The 24,585-nt window shown below is 44.5% G+C and overlaps 2 protein-coding genes across 11 annotated transcripts in view; both read left to right on the forward strand.

Moving 5' to 3' along the window:
- HMGXB4 (HMG-box containing 4) overlaps positions 1 to 7,234 on the forward strand; it is a 47,076-nt gene extending 39,842 nt beyond the window's left edge. For 2 of the 6 annotated variants that reach the window (XM_049884290.1, XM_049884289.1), the window contains 2 exons: positions 4,154 to 4,276; positions 4,727 to 7,233. In XM_049884290.1, the coding sequence (XP_049740247.1) occupies positions 4,154 to 4,276; positions 4,727 to 4,771 (168 nt within the window). In that variant the 3' untranslated portion in view covers positions 4,772 to 7,233. Of the gene's footprint in view, positions 1 to 1,516; positions 4,277 to 4,726 lie in introns of those variants that run through there. The other 4 variants (XM_049884294.1, XM_049884293.1, XM_049884291.1 and 1 more) reach the window with 3 other exon arrangements.
- A 3,559-nt stretch (positions 7,235 to 10,793) lies between these two features.
- Positions 10,794 to 24,585, forward strand: part of TOM1 (target of myb1 membrane trafficking protein) — a 58,213-nt gene continuing 44,421 nt past the window's right edge. For 3 of the 5 annotated variants that reach the window (XM_049884296.1, XM_049884298.1, XM_049884299.1), the window contains exon 1: positions 10,794 to 10,969. In XM_049884296.1, the coding sequence (XP_049740253.1) occupies positions 10,918 to 10,969 (52 nt within the window). In that variant the 5' untranslated portion in view covers positions 10,794 to 10,917. The remainder of the gene's footprint in view (positions 10,970 to 24,585) is intronic. The other 2 variants (XM_049884300.1, XM_049884301.1) reach the window with 1 other exon arrangement.

Genomic DNA, 24,585 nt, shown 5'->3' on the forward strand with positions numbered 1-24,585 from the left:
AATTGTGTCCCCAGAAATGTGTGTCAACTTGGCAAGGCTGTGATTCCCAGTATTGTGTGGTTGTCCACCATTTTGTGATATGATATAATTATCGTATGTGTTGTGAATCCTAACCTCTGTGATGTTAATGAGGCAGGATTAGAGGCCGCTGAGTTAATGAGGCAGCCCTCAGTCTACAGGATTAAGTTGTATCTTGAGTCAGTCTTTTTTGAGATATAAAATAGAATTGAGCAGCAAGGACAGGAACCTCATACAATCAAGAAAGAACCTGTAATGGAGTGTGTCCTTTGGACCCAGGGTCCCGCTACTGAGAAGCTCCTGGACCAGGGGAAGATTGATGACAAGGACCTTCCTCCACAGCCAACAAAGAGAAAACCTTTCCCTGGAGCTGGCTCCCTAAATTCAGACTGCTAGCCTCCTAAACTGGGAGAGAATAAATTTCTATTTGTGAAAGCCGTCCACTTGTGGTATTTCTGTTATAGCAGCACTAGATGACTAAGACACTTGGTAAAGTGGAAGATCAGTGAAAAAGAGGAAGACCCTTAATGAGGTGGATTGACGCAGTGGCTGCAACAGTGGTCTCAAACATAGCAATGATTATGAGGATGGCGTGAGACTGGGCAGCGTTTCGTTCTGTTGTACATGAGTTGCTGAGTCAGTATCAACTCCACAGCACCTGATAACAACAGTGTATTCACAGAGTTGTGGATCCATCACCACTCTCTAGTTCTAGAACATTTTTCACCACCCCCCTCAAAAAAAAACCATTCCCATCAGCAACCAGGTCCCATTCCCTTCTACTTTTTTTCCCCCAGACTTTAATAATTTGCATGTAATTTCACAATTTTGCACTTTCCACGTACCACTTATATACTATTACTTATTTTATATTTTCATTTAAATAAATCTACCCATGCTTTCACAATAATATACTTAATATCACAAGTGTGATATTCTGGGGAAATTTTTTATAATACGTATCAAAATGGATAGATATATAACTATCAAAATAATTAGTATTCACCTATGTACCACCTGAAATTGCATACCACACTTTAGGGAACATTGATTTATACAGTTCACTCAAAGATTAAATACCTGAAAGTCCAGGAAAATTAAGTGACTACTCCAGGTTTGCACAGCCAGTAGGGAAAGCTGGAAATAGAGTCCAACTTGCCCATTTCCATCCCTCTTCTCATTCTGTGGTACTGTGCTACCTTAAGTAGTTAAAGGACTGTTGAAGAACAACAAGACTTAAGAAGAAATCAGGAGGTGTTGTGGAAAGGGCGGTATTATTCAAACTGGACCTTGAGGGTGTCTTAGGCTGGGTTCTCTAGAGAAGCAAAACTAGTAAAGCATATAAATATATAAAGAGATATATATATCAAGGAAATGGCTCATGCAGTTGTAGAGGCTGGAATGTCCCAGGTCCATGGAGGCTTCTCCAGATTCACGTAGCCACAGGGGCTGGTGAACCGAAGATCAGCAGGTCAGAGAACAGGCCTTTTGTTCACAGGCTGCAAAGATCAACGAATCCCAAGATCGGCAAGCAAGACCACAGGTAAGTTGTTAGCTCAAGTCCCAAGAACTGGAGGTCAGACGAACAGGAGCCAGCTGCAGGATCCCGAGTGAGCAAAAGCCCACAAGCCTTGCCAGAATGTCCACTTATATTCGATGCAGGCTACACACCCAAGAAAACTCCCTTTCAACTGGTTGGCTACTCAAAGCAGATCCCATCATGGAGGTGATCACATTATATCAAGTCTCATCGTGAAGTGATCACAACATCATACGACTGCCAAACTAAATTAGAACTACCAAACCAGTGAGAATAATGGCCCAGCCAAGGTGACACACAGCCTTAACCATCACAAATGGTAAGTGGGGTTTGGGCCTGTGGAGATGGTGGAGAGACACTCCAAGCTAAGAAAACAGTGTACATCTGATTCTCAACCTCAGTGTCTTCTGCAGAGAAGGATTAATGGAGGCCCAGTGGAACTCTGGACACCCCCCTCCACCACACACACACATTTTAACCAAATCTTTTAGCTGCTGTATATATTGGGGTTTTACTTGAAAAAGGGTTTTACTGCTAAAATTATGAAACCTACTAAACTGGAACATACAGTTCATGATGTGGAGAAGGGCTAAAAGTTAAGGTAGAGCCCAGATTACAGGGGATCTTCATGAACATCCCGAAGTGTTTATACTTTTCTGCTTAGGAACTGCAGGGATTTTTTGAGTAGGGAGGGATGTGATTAGTGCTCTCATTTGGTTTTCTTTAAGAATATCTTCTTAGATTGGAGGTAAAAAGAGAACAGAAGCGAGGAGAAGTTATTACAGTAGTCTAGACACGACAGAAATTTGAATTTAATTCAACAAATGCTTATTGAGAGCTTACTATACACAGAACACCAATAGTTATTGGGAGGATATAAAAAGGAATACAACATCGTTCCTCCCCCGAGGGAACATATATTCCATTAGGAGAGTCAGACATAAAATATTAGCTATAATTAACTGTAGGGCAGAGGTAGTGGAATAACATTAATAATTGCTAACATTGAATGCTTACTCAGCCAGCTTTGGTTCCTAGTGTTTTATATGAACTGTTTCATTTAACTCACACTGCAGCTTTGTGAGGCAGAATTTTTTGATTCCTCTGTTTTACTGAAGGAGCCCTGGTGACACTGTGGTTAAGAATTTGGCAGCTAACCAGGTTGGTAGTTCGAATTCACCAGCCGCTCCTTGGAAACCTTATGGGACAGTTCTACTCTATCCTGTGGGGTCGCTATGAGTCGGAATTGACTGGACAGCCGTGGGTTTTGTTTTGGTTTAGTATTTTACAGAAGAAAACACAGAGGCTTAAAGAGATTAAGTAACTTGCATTAGAGCTCAGCCCCAAGCATTGAAGCAGGGACTTGGATTTGGTCGTGTGACGTCAAGTTCCATGCTCTCAGCCGTTTGCTGTATGTACTGCCTCTGCTGGATGGTGTAGAGGGAAGATAGTGGACGAGGAGGATGAGGAAAAGGAAGAGTCGACAGTGGCTGAGGCCTTGAAACTGGATAGTCATATGGATGGTGGTGATTTCAGCAGAGAAATAGGTGCTAGGAGGAGGAGAGGATTTGGATGGGAAGGTTCTCTTAACAGCATGGTGAGATCAAGAAATATCCCAGAGGAGAGACCTAGCAGGCAGCCAAAAGAAGCAGTTTTGCAGATGAAGATTTTGCTAATAACAGTAACAATTGCTGATGTTTCTTGAGCACTTAACTACATACAGAGCACCATCCAACATTCTTTATTATCTCACTTAATCCCCTCCGATACAGGTACTATTAATACTCTGTGTTACAGGCACAGGACAGTAAGCCTCTTGCCCAGATACAAAAGCAGTAAGTGAGGGAACCAGGGACTGGACCCAGGCAGGCTTGAGTCCAGAGCTTATTCTCTTTGAGATCTCTACTATGCTGCTTCCCAAGATGACATCCTCACAGTGGTTCTGGTCAAAACAGATTGTATAAGAGCTGGACACACATATTTGCAGCAGGCGGTCTTTGTTATCTCTTTGAATCACAACAATATAGACAATATGAAGCACTCGAGATGTGAAAATTTGCAATGAATCAAATTTACTCCCTGTGGGGAGGGAACAACCCAACCCAGAAAAATGGTGTCATCAGTTTTCAAAAGCCTCAGAAGTGGAAAAGTGTGTTTATGTTAAATGTGAATGTGCAGGGCTATAAATTTCTTACAGTAATTGAATTTAAGTTGTATTTATTGAGTCTAAACATACGTTTACATACATGATCTCCAGAAATCTTCTCAACAGCTCTCAGAGGTAAGTAAGGCCTTTTTTTTTTTACACTATTCCTAATAAGAAGAGAGGTGTTAAATGACTCCCCATGGTCACACAGTGGGTAAGATGGGTTAGGAATATAGAAGGGAAACCTGGGAATGTATTGTAAACATTTTCTTTTTAAATAACTTACAGAGTCATCAGAATAGATCCTTCCATTTCTGCTTCAAGTTTTGTGTTGTATGAGTAGAACTACCCAGGATTTAAAGAACCATGTGAGGAGATCACCCAGAACATGGGAGGGAGCACCAGGATGTGATTGCAGTTACAGTCTCCTCTCCTTTAATGCTCTCCAGGGGATGGTGGCTGTGTCTGGCAGTCTGTCAGTGCTGCTGGATTCCATTATCTGCGCGCTTGGCCCCTTGGCATGTCTGACCACACAACTACCTGAATTGAATGGCTGTCCCAAACAGGTCTTGGTGAGTTTTCCTTGGATTTTTTTGGGCCAGGCCCCATGGGAGCCAGAAGAATCCTGGCTTAGTGAGCCCTGTCAGGCACGGGCTCACAAGGCTTCGTGGCATATAGCACTCCCACGGAACGTGATACTAACACGATACTGTGTTGTCAGAAAATGCACGCTGTGCTTTCAGTGAAACATGAAAACATGCCGTTTCCCAAAACAGAGATACATTCTAGTCCTTGAGATACTGCAACTCCCAGGTTTCCTGTTTGTTTTTCTACTCTCTAGGATTAGTGGGAGAAACTAGCAGACAGCTCCCAGCATAACAGACAACAAGATGCCATCTTCATTCTCACCCTCTTTTCTCTAACTGACTTTTCTTCCTTATCCCTCTCCCTTGAAAAAAGAAACATCTCAGGGAACCAAGGTAAAGTACTCTTCAACTGAACCTTTTTTCCTTGTTTTACAGTCAAACACATTAGACAACATTGCTTACATCATGCCTGGACTCTGACAGCAAAGAACCCTGGGACAGAAACCTTATCCCATCCCATTGCCGGTTTGTGTATATGTGACTGTTCCAAATCCCTTCGCTGGCCTTGGTGTAGGTTTTAAATTTTTATATATGTATATACATCTATATATATATATATATATATATAATGTACAATATATACATAGGCCTTCACTACTTTGCTTTTAATAATTTTACGAAATGGCAAAGATTTAGCCAAGAGAAGACTTTGGAATGAATTGGCTTGGGGTTCTTTTTTCTCCTGTAGTGGATAAATCTGCCTTAAAAATCAATGTAACTTGGGGGCTGGGGGCTTGTTCTGAGTGCCAGGTGCATCTCTTTATGGACAGCTAAAATGTGATTTTTTCCAAAGTCAGTTGCACCTCCGGACCCATCACTGACCATTTGCCTTACCTATTTTATTGTCTGAAATGTAACAGGAAGGAAAGTTATGGGAAGATGCCAACTGACAGAAAGTACAAAGCCTTTCAACTTGAAGTGACCTGGGTGAAAGGTGATAAAATTGTTCCCATCTTGTGGTTACTGAGATGGCTTAGGTGAACCGAGTAGGAAGTTCATTCCAATTCTTACTTCATATGTGTCCATGTCTCGAAATTCATTGTAATCATTGGTACCTTTGGCAGCCTCAGTAGAGGCCAGCGAGTTATGGGAGCCCTGGCAGCATCAAATCCTTGGAGAGGGCAATGCTGCCAATGCCACCTATTGAACTGTGTATATTCTAAGCTGACCCAGAATATTTTGATCTGCAAAACTAAGAGCTAGTGCCATTCATTGGCAGCATTAAGTTAGCCACTGAGTCCTCACAAATTCTGCTGCTTGGTTGCTTGGTGGTCATGGAAGATAAACTTTGCCCAGTGAGATTCTTGGGTTCATCCTACTGGTTCCCCTGGCGGGCAGATACGGTGTTCTGCATTCCACACGTAAGTGAATTGCAAAAAGAGTACTCGATTCTCACGAAGGTTTATTTATGTGCGTGTGTGAATGTATTTTAATTATGTGTATTTAACTCTAAAATCTCTTAGATTTTAATTTATCCTGTAAATTTCTGTATATATAATTTAATAACAAAAGTTTCCACCAGCAGCAGCGTGTGGAAGATACAGATCTGTCATTTGTTCCTTCCTTTCTTCCTTTGGTCTGCTCTGAAAACTCCAAATCATCTCCATTTTAAGGCATTCTGCCTCAAAAAGGAATCATTATGTCGGAATTCTAATTCTTTATAAAGACCTTCATGGCCTTCAATAATGTCGAGAAAGTGAAATAAAAAAAGAATGTTACCATCCCCAGCCACCCTTATTTCCAAAGAACCAGACTTTTGCTTCCCAGATGGAGAGAAGATACTTGAGCACTTCAGAGTTCTTTTTAAATTTGGTGTGAGATTATCTGCCAAAACCCAGCTCTGAGGTAATTGTGTTTTCTTCCCTTAGCCTAGATGGAGCACTGTGGCATCAAAACAAGTCCTTGGGGACAGTGCAGCTAGTCTGCATCCTATTTAATTCCTTCCCCTTCCCCCGCGCCGTGTTGTCACGAGGCTGTTTTTAAAGGTATTCTGGTTGCTGAATGCCTTTCTCAGCTCAGAGCAGTTTTGAGATTTAACCTGGGAAGCAAAGGAGGAATCAGGAACATTTGGGAACCAAAATCAAGAAGAGCAGAAACCTTGGCTTGATTTCTTGGGCTAGTCCCTCATCCCACACCTCATCTGCACCCATGGAAGCTTCCTGTTTGACAGAGGGTATTCAAGGAGAGGCCTTGAAGACATGGGTTAGTACAGAAAGAAATCAATCCTACCATTGCCATTTGTATACTTTCTGGAAATCCTGATGAGGACCTGCTTTTTGTTTGTTTGTTTTCTTTTGAAACCCAACCCTATTGTATTTGTATTTAAAATTTGTACACATTTGTATAATAATCTGTACCTTGTGGTATTTGGTACTATTAGAGAAAAAACTTTGGATTCAGACCTCCTTGCAGTTTTTATATCATTGTTTTATTTTTGTTTTTTAAATACCAGTGGTTTGATCCAAAGCCCATTACAGTTGTATAAAAAAATTAAATTTTGTACTTACATTATTAAAAATCACATTTTTAATATTTGTAGTCCAGTCTCAGCTATCTTTTCCCTGCTGCTATCTAAAGTTACCTACAAACTCATAAGACCTCCATTTTTCATGTGATATACTACCATAATTTTCTTTAAAAAGGACATCAGCCCAGACAAGAGGTCAAGTTTCTAATCTGACTCATATTCCTAACATACACCTTGCTCCCTTTGTAATTTTTGAGTTATGGAGCTTCTTGTTTTCTCTTCCTGCAAATTGCAGATCCAGTGAATCTGAGAGCTATAGCTCTATTCATTGGCAAATGAAACTATGTCTGTTACAGTGTTAACCTATATCAAGAAAATATCAGTCTGTGTAAGAGTTGACTGCGTCCGAATCGTGTGTTAAATATGATGTATTTCATGCCGTTTCAGCACCATCTTGACTTAGTGATGTTGAATAAATCACTTAATCTTTATAAACTTCCAAATTCCTTCCATAAAAGAGTTTAATGTCACCTCCCTGTCTCCAAGCCTGCAGCCAGCCAGCGTGACATGAATGTTGAGTAACACTATGAACATAAAGCATATGGAGATTTGAGCTTTCAAGATAAAATTTTCCATGCAAACACAAGGTGTTAAAAGACATAGTGAAATCATATGATTGATTAAAAGGCTGTCTTATGGAGAGGCAGCAAGAAGGAGACCACCATGTAGCTGAATGACTTATAGAGAGAGTGATCTGCATACTTTATCCCATTTAATCCTTCTGAAAGCCCTACAAGGTGCATTATCCCCCTTTACAGATGGGGAAACACATGCAGAAAGTACTTTTCCTAAGTGCACGCAGCCAGTAGACATCATAGCCAAAATCGGAACATTGGTACTAGCTGACCCCAAAGCCTAGGCTCCTACCCTAAGCTGACACTTTCAAATTTAAGTTGTGTATGTAATTCATTAGGATCCTTCTCAATTATCTATAGTCCTAAGCAAACTTGGTTAGAAAAGTGCTTAAAGAATATAATAGATCACAATACATCTATGTAGTATGTCAGTCTTAAGGGATATAACCATTCTTACCCTCAGGAAGGTATATGATATTAATATTGCTAATATACCTAAAAGGAAAAATTAAATTGAGGCACTTTTTATTAAATGAGTTTTAGTTTTAATCAGTTTTGTACTACACCTCATGTTTGCCATTCACGTTCCTATCTATGGTACTGTGTTGACAAAATCCACATACTTCCATTTCTGTTTTAACAGCTGTCTTAGGCTGGGGTTCCCTAGAGAAGCGAAACCAGTGAAGTGTGTATATACATAAAGAGAGAAAAAAAATTTTATTTCAAGGAAATGGCTCACGTAATTGTAGAAGCCGGCTAAGTCCCAAGTCCATGTATGGGTCAGGCATCAGGCTAGAGGCTTCTCCTGACTCTCATAGCTGCAGAGGCTGAAGAACCCAAGATAGGCAGGTGTGGTGGTTAAGGTTGTGTGTAAACTTGGCTGGGCCATGATTCTCGGTGGTTTGGCAGTTACATAATGACGTACTTATCTTCCATTTTGTGGTATAATGTAATCACCTCCATGATGTGATCTGATGTGATCAGCCAATCAGTTGTAAATTAGTTTCCTCAACCGTGTGGCCTGCATACATTATATATTGGCATTCTGGCAAAGCTCACTGGCTTTAGTTCACTCTGGATCCTGCATCTGGCTCCTCATCTGACCTCCAGTTCTTGGGACTTGAGCCAGCAGCCTGCCTTATTGCCTGTAGGGCTTGGGATTTGTCGGCCTCTTGAGTTCATCAGCCCCTGCAGTTACATGAATCAGGAGAAGCCTTCAGTCTGATGCCTGTCACATGGACTTGGGACTTGCTACCCTCTACAACCACATGAGCCATTTCCTTGGGATAAGTCTCTCTCATTCTACATCCATCCATATTCCATCCGTAGTTTCACATCACCTCCCTCTCTCCAAGCCTGTGTGCGTGTGTGTGTGTGTGTGTGTGTGTGTGTGTGTATGTATACACTTCACTGGTTTGGAAACCCTGGTGGCATAGTGGTTAAGAGCCACAGCTGCTAACCAAAAGGTCTGCATTTAAAATCTACCAGGCACTCCTTGGAAACTCTATGGGGCAGTTCTGCCCTGTCCCATTGGGTCGCTATGAGTCAGAATCAACTCAACGGCAATGGGTTTGGTTTGGGTTTGGTTCACTAGTTTTGTTTCTCTGGAGAACCCAGCCTAAGACATCAGGCAGGCTGCTGGCTCAAGTCCCAAGAACCAGAGGTCAGGTGATTACAAGCCAGATACAGGATCCAGAGCAGGCAAGCAAGCTTTGCCAGAACATCCATATATATACTGGATGCAGGCTACACCCCTGAGGAAACTCCCCTTATAGCTAATTGGCTGGTCATATCAGATCACATCATGGAGGATGACTATGTCAATACATAATTGCCAAATTACATTATTACATAACTGCCAAACCACTGAGAATCATGGCCCAGCCAAGTTGACACACAACCTTAACCATCACAATTCCCCATTGCCATTAAGTCGATTCCAACTCATAGCAACCCTATAGGACAGAGTAGAACTGCCCCATAGGAATGGCTGGTGGATTCAAACTGCTGACCTTTTGGTTAGCAGCCAAGCTCTTAATCACTGCACTACCAGGGCTCCACCATCACAATATCTGTATAATATTGCGTTTGTATGGAGTTAATGGAATTCCACTGCCTGCTTTGGGACATGGGGGTTGTTTCTGATTTTAAATTTTGGAACCAAAGTATCTTGATTTTTGTCTAAAAGTGTTTGAATATAAAAGATAATATTTATGTACTATGTCAGTTTTAAGGGACATGTTTACCTCAGAAAGGTATTTAATATTAACATGGCTGTTTTATTCTTGGCAGTAAAGCCTAGGTTCTTCTGCCCACGATCACTCTAAACTAGAGTGAAGCAAGACCTTCTGGCAGATGACCCAACATGGGGATGTGAAAGGTGGTTAATGGAAGAACCCCCAAAAATTTCATGCTAAATATTTTCCATACAACCACGTAATACTGCTTAAATGAAGAAAGGCATGTAAGGTACCAGGCCCGAAGACCATCTTACATGTACTCCCCTCCTTATACAATTGAGAGAGGCCTTTTAAGATTATTGACTAGGAGTCCAGTTTTGTACTTCAGGGACCCTGTTAACTCTCTGAAATTGTGTCTGTCTTTTCCTCAGAAAGGCTCATGCTCATGGCTTATTCAAACTCTCAAGGGAGCCTGTGACCCAAAAAAAAAGCTAAGAATCCTTGATCTAACTCCAGCATCCAGGGCACAAGATAGAACCTTGGTATTTGGATCGCACAGTGAATTAATGGCAGAGATAGGCCCCAGGCTCTGCTCTTGACTAGATGAGTGTGCTTTTGGCCACCCTGTGCTCTAGCCTGTCCCCAGCTGCAAGTCACTGAGTTGGCTCTCAGTCCCAGGGGGTCACAAACCCCTGGCCTTTGCCTCTCCTATTTGAGGTAAGTGAATATGGCCTGCAAGCAGGGTGCATCTTGGAGCACGGACACCTCTACATCAAATAGAGCCCTATCAGGGCAGAGAAAGCCAGAGAGGCTGTCAATCCCAGGGCTTAGTGTGGGGTCACGGGGCTAAGCGCTAGGACACTAGGACCTGTAGTCTGAGCCTGCTGTGCAACCTTAAGTCATTCCCCAGGCCTGAAACCCAGTTTTCCAAATGTGTCAAGTGAGATCGTTAGACCAAGGTCCCCAAAACCCTTTTTTAAAAAAGTTTGAGGGCATGGCTCAGAAAGGCCCACGCTTCCTGGGCCCCCAGCCCTCCGTGGTGTGTGACATCATGCGTGACGTCACGCTGACGCCGGATAAGTCGCAGTGCGGTCATCGCTCTCCGCCTCCACGCGCCTGACCCTCGCACGTCAGGGGCGGGGCCTGTGGCCGCGCTCCGGGTTCCCTCCGCGCCGCCCCACCGGCTCCTCCTCGCGAGCCGTTTGGCGCGTCACGTGACAGGTCGGCGGCGCCGGCGGTTGCTGTCAGCTGAGTCCTGTGTTGGTGGCAGCGGCAGTCGCGGCGATGGACTTTCTGCTGGGGAACCCGTTCAGCTCTCCGGTGGGACAGCGCATCGGTGAGTCCCCGGAGCCTCGCACAGTCCTGTCCCAGTGCTCCGCGCCCGGGCCCGCTCCCCACCCGGGGTGCCTCCAGGTCCCCAGTCACTGACGGGAGCGAAGGCTGGGTGGAGGAGGCTGGCGTGTCTCTCATCGGCCTGGTTCCGCCCAGTCCCCCGCCCCCTTGATTGACAAGGCCTTGGTCCATTAGGGAACCTCGACTTGTGATGGATGTTTATTGCAGCCAATCGGCAAGGAGAGAGGGCGGGCCCAGGCCCCCGCCGCTCAGCCAATGTGCGTCGGCTGGGGGGTCCCGAACCCAGGTAGAAAGTTTTCGGGGTTAAAGGGACTGCGTGGTTTTGCGACTGTTTCCCTCGTCGCTTCCCTAGAACGGGTGCTGCCCGGGCTCTTGGCGTCTCCTCCCTGGCTCGCCGGGCTCTCCGGACACGGAAGCCTGAGAAGGGCTAGAAGCCTATTCTCCCAAGACTGGAGAGAGGAGGGTTCAGGGCCTGGGCAGGTGACTTGCGGGGACAGGGGACCCTCCCGGGCCTCCAGCACTGTGAGACTCAGAGCTTGGCACACTTCTAGGCGCTGTGAAGCCCACACGACCAGGAGGACAGGCCTGAAAGACCAAGGTTTCAGGACCTGTTTGCCATGGCTGCCTTTCCTTATAGAGTGGCAGAATCTTTGAGCTGAAAGTGAGCTTAGAAACCACCTGACTCTGCCTCCCTCATTCCTAAGTAGGTGGGACAGCTGAGGAGCTCTGGCTGGAGACCCACAGCTTAAATAGAGCGCAGGTCGCCTGACTCCTGGCTGCTTGTCCTTGGTTCTTGGCACCCTGGTGACTGGAGACTTAGCAGTTCTGTGACTGAGTTCTGTGCCGAGGTTTCCTTACTGGGATGGGAGGGTGGCACAAACGGTTAACTCTCGGCTGCAAAGCAAAAGGCCGGAAAGTAGCTTCGTTAGTAATTGTTAAGTACTTAGAAGAGTGCCTGGCACATGGCCAGTGCTATATAAGAAAAAGCTGTTATGTTTATTATTGTTACCGAGATACAACCACCAAGTGAGGATCAGAAATCCCGGGAAATCTTGCAGCTCCGCCTTCCTGCACACAGGCACCGGGAGGACCCGCGGCCATGGCCCCAACAGCTGTCATAGTCTGGCTGTACCCCTTTGTTGCGTGAAGAACCTTGGGGCAGTACTGTGAAATGATCTCTTCATCTTTTTAATGACTTTCACTCTTAAATCCAGACTCGGATAATTAGATCTTTCAGAAAGACATTCTTCCCATCCTTACTTTTTTGGAACCCAAACCTCACTAAAGTCAGTTGACCCAGCTCTGTGGCTGTTGGTGGCTTTTCTGAGGTTTTGTAATCATTTCTCTTCAGGGGTGGGGGTGGGTGTGGGGGTGGGGTGGTAGTCAAGGATTACACACCAAGAAGCTCCTGGACCACGGAGGAGAAGCTGCCCTCTAGAGGAACACCACCGTCCTGGCAGCACACACACCCTACAGTGAGTCATTGTTTTGGAGCCCAAAAGAGAAAACAGCTCTCCTCTCATCTTAGTTTCTCCAGCTACAGACACCACTCCTTTTGTCACATGCCAAAATTGAGACTTCCTACTTGGAAAAAAAAACTGTCCCTCAAAATCAACCGCTTATCCCTGAGGCTTTCTCGAAAAGCTCACCTGGGCTCTAGGCTTTAGCTGGTCCATGAAAACTTAGCTTCTCTTTTTACCCTGTAGGGTTGCCTGCCTCAGGCAAGAAATACTTCTGTCCAAAGAGAATGCTACTAAATCATAATACTTTAGAGCACGAACCAGTTGTACTGCTGGAAGAGTCTTTATACTGGGGGATCTTCTAACCCAGTGGTTCTCTTCAGAATGCCTAGGAGGGCTTGTTAAAGCTGTTGACTGGGGCCCACCTCCAGGGTTTCTGACTCTGTCGATCTACAGTGGAGCCCCCGAATGCATTTCTAACATAGTCCCCAGGTGATGCTGATGCTGCTGGTGCAGAGACCTCACGTCGAAAACCTCTTGTCGTAATCATTTAATGCTGCTATAACAGAAATACCACAAGTAGATGTCTTTAACAAAGAGAAATTTATTTTCTCACAGTCTAGTAGGCAAGAAGTCCAAATCCAGGGTGTCTGCGCCAGGGAAAGGCTTTCTCTCTCTGTCGGCCCTGGAGGAAGGTCCTTGTCATCAGTCTTCCCTTGGACTAGGAGCTTCTCTGTGCAGGAACCCTGGGTCCAAAGGACACGTTCTCCTCCTGGTGCTGCTTTCCTGGTGGTATGAGGTCCCCACTCTCTGCTTGCTTCCCTTTTGTCTCTTAAAAAGATAGAAGTTGGTGCAGGCCACGCTCCAGGGAAACTCTCTTTGCATTGGACCAGAGATGTGACCTTAGTAAGGGTGTTACCATCCCACCCTAATGCTCTTTGGCATAACAAAATGGAGGACAAGCACACAGTACTGGGAATCATGGCCCAACCAAGTTGACACATATTTTAGGAGGACACAATTCAATCCATGACACCTCTGTTCTAGCCCAGTCCCTTCATTTTACACATGAGGAGACTGAGGTTCAGAGAGGAGAAGGTGGAGACTATGACCCCAGTGAATTAGTAGTAGAGCTGGGATGAACCCTAGAGCCATCGAAATTTGAACCAAAACTGAAGAGACTCTAAAATGAGAGTTAAATGAAGAATACGTGCAGTTTGAGTTAATGCCCTCGAGATTACATATTCTTCATTTAGATAAAGAGGCAGAAGGTGATTGGACCTGTGATGACTGATGTTGGACCTAATATTAGCTGCTTGTATTTCATAGTATTTTCAGTCACCTCGTATGTACTCGAAAGCTGTACGGTGAATAAGGAAGACCGAAGAAGAATTGATGCCTTTGAATTATGGTGTTGGCAAAGAATATTGAATATACCATTGACTGCCAGAAGAATGAACAGATCTGTCTTGGAAGAAGTACAGAGTACAGCCAGAATATTTCCTAGAAGCAAGGATGGTGAGACTGTCTCACATACTTTGGGCACGTTATCAGGAGGCACCAGTCCCTGGAGAAGGACATCATGCTTGGTAAAGTAGGGGGTCAGGGAAAAAGAGGAAGACCCTCAACGAGATGGATTGACACAGTGGCTGCAACAGTGAGCTCAAGTATAGCAAAGATTGTGCGGATGGCGCAGGTCCAGGCAGTGTTCCATTCTGTTGTACATGGGGTCACTATGAGTCGGAACCGACTTGACAGCACCTAACAACAACATTTCTGTAAATCAGACTCCTTTTTACTGCAGGAGTAAAATAATCTCTTTTCAAGTCTGCTGTCTCCTGTCCCCTTGCTGGCTGAGAGTAGAGCCCCATGGAGTTGGCATCCCTAAGCACAGTGGGTTCTCTGATGGTGCTCATCGGGGTGAGGGTAACTTGACCCACAAAGTTCTGGTCCCCACACACATACCTTTTTGCTTGCCAGTCCCTGTGCCTAGAATGCCTGATCCTGCATCCCCTACTGAGGAGCTTAGACTCATCCTTCCAGGTACGGGGCATCGTTACCTCCTCCCTGAGGCTTTTCCTGACCCCTTCACATCCAACCATTGCATTTTCTTTTTTTAATTTTTATTATGCTTTAAGTGAAAGTTTACAAATCAAGTCAGCCTCTCACACAAAAACTTATATACACCTTAATACATGCTCCCAATTGCTCTCCCCCTAATGAGACAGCCCACTCCCTCCCTCCACTCTCTCTTTTCCTGTCCATTTCACGAGCTTCTAACCCCCTCTACCCTCTCATCTCCCCTCCAGGCAGGAGATGCCAACATAGTCTCAAGTGTCCACCTGATCCAAGAAGCTCATTCCTCATCAGCATCCCTCTCCAACCCATTGTCCAGTCCAATCCCTGTCTGAAGAGTTGGCTTCGGGAATGGTTCCTGTCTTAGGCCAACAGAAGGTCTGGGGGCCATAACCACCGGAGTCCCTCCAGTCTCAGACCATTAAGCCTGGTCTTTTTACGAGAATTTGGGATCTGCATCCCACTGCTCTCCTGCTCCCTCAGGGGTTCTCTGTTGTGTTCCCTGTCAGGGCAGTCATCGATTGTAGCCAGGCACCATCTAGTTCTTCTGGTCTCGGGGTGATGTACAACCATTGCCTCTTTTGTACTCCCATCATCCTAGTTGCTCTGGTTTCCTGACTGGATGACTGTAGTTTCTGAGCCTCGGCGTCCTGCCCTGTAAAAAAAACCCATCACCATCTAGTCGATTCGGACTCATAGTGACCCTAGGACAGAGTAGAACTGCCCCCATAGGGTTTCCAAAGCTGTAATCTTTATGAAAGCAGACTGCCACATCTATCTTCTGTGAAACGGATAGTGGGCTCGAACCGCTGACCTTTCGGTTCACAGTTCAGTGCGTTAACCACTGCACCACCAGGGCTCCTTTCTTCCCCTGTAGAAGGATGATAATAACTACCTCCCAGGGCGGTTGTGAAAACGAAGTGGAATCATCCCTGGAGAGCGCCTGGCACAGCACAGTGTGCAATAAACATTCACTCTTGTGTGGCCATCTTCATGGTCATCGCCATTTTCATTGTTCCCACCATCATCACGTCAGTGTAGCCCCATCCCTTTCTGTTACTGGCTGTGTGCAGCTGTCTCCACAGCTAGACTGGGCTTCTCGAGAGCAGGAACTGCACCTGATTTATTCAAACCCCAGCAACTAGCATGTGCCTGGCACAGTAGAAGGGAAAGGGGGGTAGGAAAGTCACATTCATAAGCAAGTATCATGTACCACATATTATGCTAGTGTTAGGCACTAGCTTTTAATCTGATGTTTTACTATTTTTACCCATTTCACCAAAGGTAAGTCTGAGGGAAGGTACTACTTCCCGGAGCTTCACAGCCCATCAGCGACAGAGTTGGACTCCAGACTCAGGCTTGTCCACTTGCAGAGCCCGAGTCCTCTCTTGCACCCTCACCACTCTGCTTCTGGCCCATCAGTGCTTATTTTGAATTTACATTAGTTCAACCCACCAAGGTTCACAGTTGCTGTTCTACCCACGGAGTAGCTTTCTAGATTATGACATACACATGGGTCTGTGCAAATAGCCGGGTCACTCACCCTTCTCTGTTAGTAGGGGAACTTTCAAGGGCCACAGCCTGTGGCTGAAAGGATTCCAGATAATTTTACGAGATGGTATGTACATGACCCTCTTCTTCCAAGGACTTCAAAGCTCTTTCCTAGTATTATCTGAGGACAAATCTTACTGGCTACATTTTATAGAGAGATGTCAGGAGACCACAAAGAATCCCATTTCTTATTTCTGGCTGTCAGCTCATCCCTAGAGCTTTGAGACAGAATCCCATCTGACTCATGAAAGCAAGCTGCAAGGACCAGAGACTGTAAATATGGGCAGTCACTTGGGACCAGCTTGTAGGAGTTGGGGTGGGAAGTGATAGCCGGATGTGAAGGAAGAAGAGCTCAGTGCCTAAGACCAAGCGCTGGGGTGGAGGGGAGGTGGAAAAGTCAGTGAGAACGGTCCTCAGATCCACAAAGGCTGAGCTAGGGGAGCCACAGAGGCAGGAACAATGGAAATGAGAGACCACCTCAGGCCCACTGGAGTGCCATTTTCGGAGTAATGGGCTGGAAACCAAACTGGACACTCAGGTGTTACTGTTGCAGGGACACTGGGCTGGGAGGCAGGAGACCTGGTTCCCGGCACTACTCTAACTGTATCACCTTTCCTCTCCAATGTCCATCATCCCCTTATCTGTAACTGGGAGAGGATACCATTCTCTCTGTACTTCCCCCAGCATGGGTGAGGAACAATTGAGATGACGGATGCGGACAGGGAAGGATTGATACTAGAGAAGAAAGAAACTGATGGCTTTTGTGGAGGAGTGATAGAATGGCTCAAGGGGCAGAGTGTGATGTCACAGGGAGAAAGAGTTCAATGCCAGTATAAATAACTATCTCTAGGGCTTTTCAAAGATGCACCGTGCTGCTTTGTTTGGTAGCGAGCTCCCCATCACTGGGGGTGTGAAGGCTGAGGCCAGAGGGGAGGGATGCTATGAGGGGGATTCCTGCACTGGCTGGCAGGATGAACTAGACCAGTAAACTTCATCTGTAAGGACCAGACAGTAAATATTTTTGGCTTTGCGAGCCATACAGTTTTTAACTACTCAGCTCTGCTGTTATGGCACAAAATCAGCCATAGAGTCTGGCGACCTGCTACCTGAAAAATCAGCTATTGAAAACCCTATGGGGCGAGTTTTACTCTGACACACATAGGTCTCCAGGAACTCTCAAACGATAAGAGGGCAGGTTGGGGGAAATGAGGAAAGACTGCTAACGGGTATGAGATTTCTTTTGGGGGTGGTGAAAACGTTCTAAACTTGATTGTGGTGATGGTTGCAGAATTCTGAAAATATATTAAAAACCATTGAATTGTTGAAAAAAATCAGCCATAGATAATATGTAAACAAGTGGGCGTGGCTGTATTCCAATAAAACTTTATTTGTGGATACTGAAATTTGAATTTCATGTAATTTTCAGATGTCATGAAACATTACTCTTCATTTGATTTTTTTTCTACCATTTAAAAATGTAAAGAGTGTTCTTACTTTGTAGACCATGCAGAAACAGGCAGCAGACTGAATCTGGCATGTCGGTCATAGTGTGCTGACCTCATAGCTAGCCAGAGCAGAATGATGGAGGGCAGTGCTCCTTGAAGTGGGGTCTCAGAGCACGCATACCTGGGGTGCTTGAGGGTGCTCTAACTCTGGGCTCCTGAGCCAGAATCTCTACCACTAATAGCAGTGTGGCCTGGGGAGCCCTCATGTCTTGATGCTTTGGTTTCCTAATCCATAACTTTTGGGCTATAGTTCAAGTCTTGCTCATAGAATGATAGGGGATAATGTCCAGAAAGGGCTTTCTGTATGTGAGCCACGTAGTAGTTCGCTGTCAGTGAGGCGTCAAGAGTGTGCCTTTTTCTGGGGTCTTAAGAGCTTGTGAAATGAGAAGAAACAGCTGAAAACATCCATTAATAATCAGAACCTGGAATGTACGAAGTATGAATCTAGGAAAATTGGAAATTGTCAAAAATGAAATTTAACACATAAACATCAATATCCTAGGCATTCGTGAGCTGAAATAGACTGGTATTGGACATTTTGAATTGGACAATCATATAGTCTACTATGCTGGGAATGAATGACAACTTGAAGAGGAATGGTGTTGCATTCATCGTCAAAAAGAACGTTTCAAGATCTATTCTGAAATATAACGCTGTCAGTGATAGGATAATATCCATACGCCTACAAGGAAGACCAGCTGATACGACTATTATTCAAATTTACGCATCAACCACTAGGGCCAAAGATGAAGAAATAGAAGATTTTTATCAGCTGCTGCAGTCTGAAATTGATCGAACATGCAATCAAGATGCATTGATAATTACTGGTGATTGGAATGCAAGAGTTGGAAATAAAGAACGATCAGTAGTTGGAAAATATGACATTGGTGATAGAAACAATGCCGGAGATTGAATGATAGAATTTTGCAAGACCAACGACTTCTTCATTGCAAATACCTTCCTTCGCCAACATAAACAGTGACTATACACATGGACCTCACCAGTTGGAACACACAGAGATCAAATTGACTACATCTGTAGAAAGAGATGATGGAAAAGCTCGATATCATCAGTCAGAACAAGGCCAGGGGCCGACTGTGGAACAGACCATCAATTGTTCATAAGCAAGTTCGAGCTGAAACTGAAGAAAATCAGAGCAAGTCCACGAGAGCCAAAATATGACCTTGAGTATATCCCACCTGAATTTAGAGACCATCTCAAGAATAGATTTGACACATTGAACACTAGTGACCGAAGACCAGACGAGTTGTGGAGTGACATCAAGGACATCATCCATGGAGAAAGCAAGAGGTCACTGAAAAGACAGGAAAGAAAGAAAAGACCAAGATGAATGTCAGAGGAGACTCTGAAACTTGCTCTTGAGCGTCGAGCAGCTAAAGCAAAAGGAAGAACTGATGAAGTAAAAGAACTGAACAGAAGATTTCAAAGGGCCTCTTGAGAAGACAAAGTAAAGTATCATAATGACAAGTACAAAGAACGACATGGAAAACCAAAAGAGAAGAACATGCTCAGTGTTTCTCAAGCTGAAAGAACTGAAGAAAAAATTCAAGCCTCAAGTTGCAAGAGTGAAGGATTCCATGGGGAAAATACTAAACGATGCAGGAAGCATCAAAAGAAGGTGGAAGGAACACACAGAGTCATTATACCAAAAAGAACTAGTCGCTATTCAACCATTTCAAGAGGTGGCATATGATCAGGAACTGATGGTACTGAAGGAAGAAATCCAAGCTGCTCTGAAGGCATTGGCGAAAAACAAGCCTCCAGGAATTGATAAAATATCAACTGAGATGTTTCAACAAACAGATGCAGCACTGGAGGTGCTCACTCGTCTATGCCAAGGAATATGGAAGACAGCTTCCTGGCCAACTGACTGGAAGAGATCCATATTTATGCCTATTCCCAGGAAAGGTGATCCAACCGAATGTGGAAATTACAGAACAATATCATTAATATCACGTGCAAGCAAAATTTTGCTGAAGATCATTCAAAAACAGCTGCAGCACTGTATCTACAGGGAACTGCCAGAGATTCAGGCCAGTTTCAGAAGAGAATGTGGAACCAGGGATATCATTGCTGATGTCAGATGGATCCTGGCTGAAAGCAGAGAATACCAGAAGGATGTTTACCTGTGTTTTATTGACTATGCAAAGGCATTTGACTGTGTGGATCATAACAAACTATGGATACCATTGCAAAGAATGGGAATTCCAGAACACTTAATTGTGCTCATGAGGAACCTTTACACAGATCAAGAGGCAGTTGTTCAGACAAAACAAGGGGATACTGATTGGTTTAAAGTCAGGAAAGGTGTGCGTCAGGGTTGTATTCTTTCACCATACCTATTTAATCTGTATGCTGAACAAATAATCCGAGAAGCTGGACTATATGAAGAAGAACGGGCCATCAGGATTGGAGGAAGACTCATTAACAACCTGCGTTATGCAGATGACACAACCTTGCTTGCTGAAAGTGAAGAGGACTCGAAGCGCTTACTAATGAAAATCAAAGACCACAGCCTTGAGTATGGATTGCATCTCAACATAAAGAAAACAAAAATCCTCACAACTGGACCAATGAGCAACATCATGATAAATGGAGAAAAGATTGAAGTTGTCAAGGATTTCATTTTACTTGGGTCCACAATCAACAGCCATGGAAGCAGCAGTCAAGAAATCAAAAGACGCATTGCATTGGGTAAATCTGCTGCAAAGGACCTCTTGAAAGTGCTGAATAGCAAAGATGTCACCTTGAAGACTAAGGTGCGCCCGACCCAAGCCATGGTATTTTCAGTTGCATCATATGCATGTGAAAGCTGGACAATGAATAAGGAAGACCGAAGAAGAGTTGACGCCTTTGAATTGTGGTGTTGGCGAAGAATATCGAATATACCGTGGACTGCCAAAAGAACCAACAAATCTGTTTTAGAAGAAGCACAACCGGAATGCTCCTTAGAACCAAGGATGGTGAGACTGTGTCTTACATACTTTGGACATGTTGTCACGAGGGATCAGTCCCTGGAGAAGGACATCATGCTTCGCAGACTACAAGGTCAGCGGAAAAGAGGAAGGCCCTCAACGAGGTGGATTGGCACAGTGGCTGCAAAAATGAGCTCAAGCATAACAATGATTGTAAGGATGGCTCAGGACCGGGCAGTGTTTCATTCTGTTGAGCATAGGGTCGCTATGAGTCAGAACCGACTTGACGGTACCTAACAACAACAACAACAACAACAAAAGCTTGTGAACAGCCATTGAAGATACTCCACTCGTCTCACACCGTCTGGAACAAGGGAGAATGAAGAAAACCAAAAACACAGGGAAAGATTAATTCAAAGAACTAAGGGACCACAACTATCACAGCTTCCAGTTGACTGAGTCCAACGCATCTAGATGGTGCCCGGCTACCACCACTGACCGCTCTGGCAGAGATCACAATAGAGGGTCCTGGACAGAGCCGGGAAAAAGTGTAGAACAAAATTCTAACTCACACAAAAAAAAAGAGGAAACAGTTACTGGTGTGACAGACTGGAGAAATGAAAAGCCCCAAGGGTATGGCCCCCAGATACCCTTATAGCTCAGTGATGAAATCACTCCTGAAGTTCACCCTTCAGCTAAAGATTAAAAAAAAAAAAGATTAGACAGGCCTATAAAACAAAACAAGACTAAAGGGGCTTACCAGCCCAGGGGTAAGGATGAGAAGGCAGGAGGGGACGGGAAAGCGGTAATGGGGAACCTGAGGTCGAGAAGAGGCGAGGGTTGACATGTCGTGGGGCTGGCAACCAATGCCACAAAACAGTATGTGTATTAATTGTTTAATGAGAAGCTAGTTTGCTCTGTAAACCTTCATCTAAAGTGCAATAAAAAACTTTTTAAAAAAATACACTCTTGGTAGCTGTTGAGGCTGCTTACGTACAACAAAAACTCATGGGTTTTGGTTTCTTGATTTGGAGGTTTAGGGTCGTGGTTTCATGGCACATCCAGTTAATTGGCGTAATAACATGTTTAGTGCTTCTGTTCTGCCTCCTAGTTTGATGTGCAGTGCCTGGGCTCTTCAAAGCTTGCAAGTGTTCATCCAAGGCATAGTTAGTCTCTATTTGGCTGGAACAACAGAAGAGGGAGAGTCAAGGATAGGACGAGGATATGGAATGTGTGACTACTTGCCTCCATGAATAACTGCCTCCTTTGCCATGAGACCAGAACTGGATAGTGCCCGGCTACCATTACTGAACATTTTGATCAAAGATTCTGTAGAAGAATCCTGATCAGAAGGGGGAAAACACAGAACAGAATTTCGAATTCTCATGGACTCGACACATCCTGGAGCCATGAAGGTTGGACGAACCCCTGAAGCTATTGCTCTGAGATGATCTTTAAACCTTAAACCAAAAATATTCTCTCAGATCTTCTTAAAACCAAACAGTCGTTAAGCTTAATTAGCAGAAATGTCTGCCTTGAGCATTATGCTGTTTTAAGAACTATCTATACAGGGGGTCAAATTGACAACAGGAACCTCGGGGGGCAGTGAATTTGTGTTCATTGGGGAGGAACAACTCAGAAAAAAGGGTGAGAATGGTTGCACAGCTCAAAGAATGTAATCAGTGTCACCAAATGATACATGTCGCAACTGTTGAATTCGTGTATGTTTTGCTTTGTATATGCTCAGCAAAAACAACAAAATTAATAAAATTATTAAAAAAAAAAACACTCTTGAGTCAGATTCATGGTCTAAACCCAGGTTGAGCCTTCCCCAGCTTTGTTACCTGGAGCAGGTCACTTAACCTCTCTGTTGTTCAGTTTCCTTGTCTGTAAAATAAAAAAAATAAAAAATAATTTTTTTTTTTTATTTAGGATAATAGTAATACCTCTCGGAGAGGTCTCTTGTGTTGTGAGGTTGTTGTGTTGATGTGTTGTGAAGCACTTGGCCTGGCATCTGCTGCATAGGAAGTGTCCATAATTGTTAGCTGTTGTGATTACTCACTGGTATTATCATTATTGCCGGGGCACAGTATCAGTTAGTGGCAGAGCCAAGGTGCCAGCCCAGGTCTGTGACTCCAGCACTGCCTTTGTGTTGGTCTTTGTGTCACCAGGGAATGTGCAGTCACTGGTATTCACAGACAGGTCAGGTTTCAGGCTGTGGGGTGGGGCTGATTCTTACTGGGGAATTAAGGCCTTTGCCCGACCCTAGGGCTGGAACTGGTGAATAGGTTTTGTTCTCTCCCTGAGCACAAAGAAATAAGAGTAAAGTCCTGGATTTCCGCTCTTCTGGTTTTAGGGGGAAAAAAATAAAAGCCTTCACAGTCTTTTAATTAGCTTGGGCCATCACCCTGCCGCTGCCCCCCACCCCCAAGAAGCAGGGGGATTCAGGACAAGTTAACTCTTTGCCTTCTTACCAAGGAGGTCTCTATCTAGGCCATCGTTTTCCAGGCTTTTGACCTTCATGTGCCAACTTCGTGATTTCTGTCTGCCCACGTGCCACCTTTGTTATTATTTTCATGGTGCTTTCCTTTAATTGTGATGCTGGCAGTAAGGCACCTCTTACAGTAAAGCTGGTGGATTCGAACTGTCGACTTTTCGGTTAATTGGAAACCCTGGTGGTGTGGTGGTTAAGTGCGATGACTGCTAACCAACAGGTTGACAGTTCAAAACCACCAGGTGCTCCTTGAGAACTCTATAGGCAGCTCTACTCTGTCCTGTAGGGTCGCTGTGAGTCAGAATTGACTCAACGGCAAAGGGTTTGGTTTTTTTGGTGTCCTTTGATTAACTTACTTTTTTTAATTTGACCTAATCTTATATAATTATATCCATGAGATGATGGCTTTGATGAGCTACCTCGTTTTTTTTCTAGTCTACATTAAGATAAATATGTAACTATAGAAATGTTGCTACATGTGCTCATGAGCCCACTTAGCATGATCCCTGGTACCACATTTGCTTACGCTGAGTTCTTGTTAGGTGCCGTCAAGTCAATTCTCAATTCATAGTGACCCCATATGACAGGGTTCGAACCACCGACCTTTCGGTTAGCAGCTGAGCACTTAACTGCACTTAACCAGTACGCCACCAGGGTTCCTTCAAACTGACATAAGCAGCCTGAAGTAGGGTCAGAGCAGGAGGCTGAGACCAGGCGAATTTCAGGACAGAAGAGGCAGCTGTTCAATTTGAGCTTGTTCACATTGATCCAATAACCAAACCCACTGCCGTTGAGTCGATTCCAACTCACAGTGACCCTACAGGACAGAGTAGAACTGCCCCAGGGAGTGTCCAGGGAGCACCTGGTGGATTCGAACTGCCAACCTTTTTGGTTAGCAGCTGTAGCACTTAACCACTATACCACCAGGGTCTCCGGTTGATACACTATAAGCTCCTTTTCCACCCTCCACCACCCTGTCAGTAACATCTTTAACACTTACAAATGAAGGAGCCCTGGTGGTGCGGTTACCCACTTGGCTACTAACCAAAATGGTGGTTCCATCCCACCCAGCAGCTCCCCGGGAGAAGGACCTGGCCATCTGCTTCTATAATGATTATAACCAGGAAAGTCCTATGGGGCAGTTCTACTGTATCACATGGGGTCACTATGAGTCGAAATTGACTCCGTGGCACCTAATAACAATGGGAACCAGTATATTTCTCTGAAATACAGGGTGCTTTGTGTGTGGAGGGGGGAGAGGGGAACCACGAATGAAAGGGAAAAAAACAAACATGTTACACCTCAGCCAGCCACTTCGAGCCCCTGCTTTTACAACCTTGTCCCCTCCTGCCTGTATAGTTTTTAAAGGTGCTCCTCCTAACTGAAATATTCTTCACTTGCATACTATAGTTAGTTAAACATCAACTTTAAAATTGCGGGTTGCGGAAGTAATGGTTTCTGTAAGGTATTTTAGGGTTACCCTTGTGGCCTGTGGTTAAAGAATGACAGAGAGAGGCAGCCAAGGTTTTGAGGAAGGGTGGCTTAGCTACTTAGGAAACTGATGGAACTTTCCATCC

Source organism: Elephas maximus, chromosome 4 (genome assembly GCF_024166365.1).
Source record: "Elephas maximus indicus isolate mEleMax1 chromosome 4, mEleMax1 primary haplotype, whole genome shotgun sequence".
In the NCBI taxonomy this organism is placed as follows: domain Eukaryota; kingdom Metazoa; phylum Chordata; class Mammalia; order Proboscidea; family Elephantidae; genus Elephas; species Elephas maximus.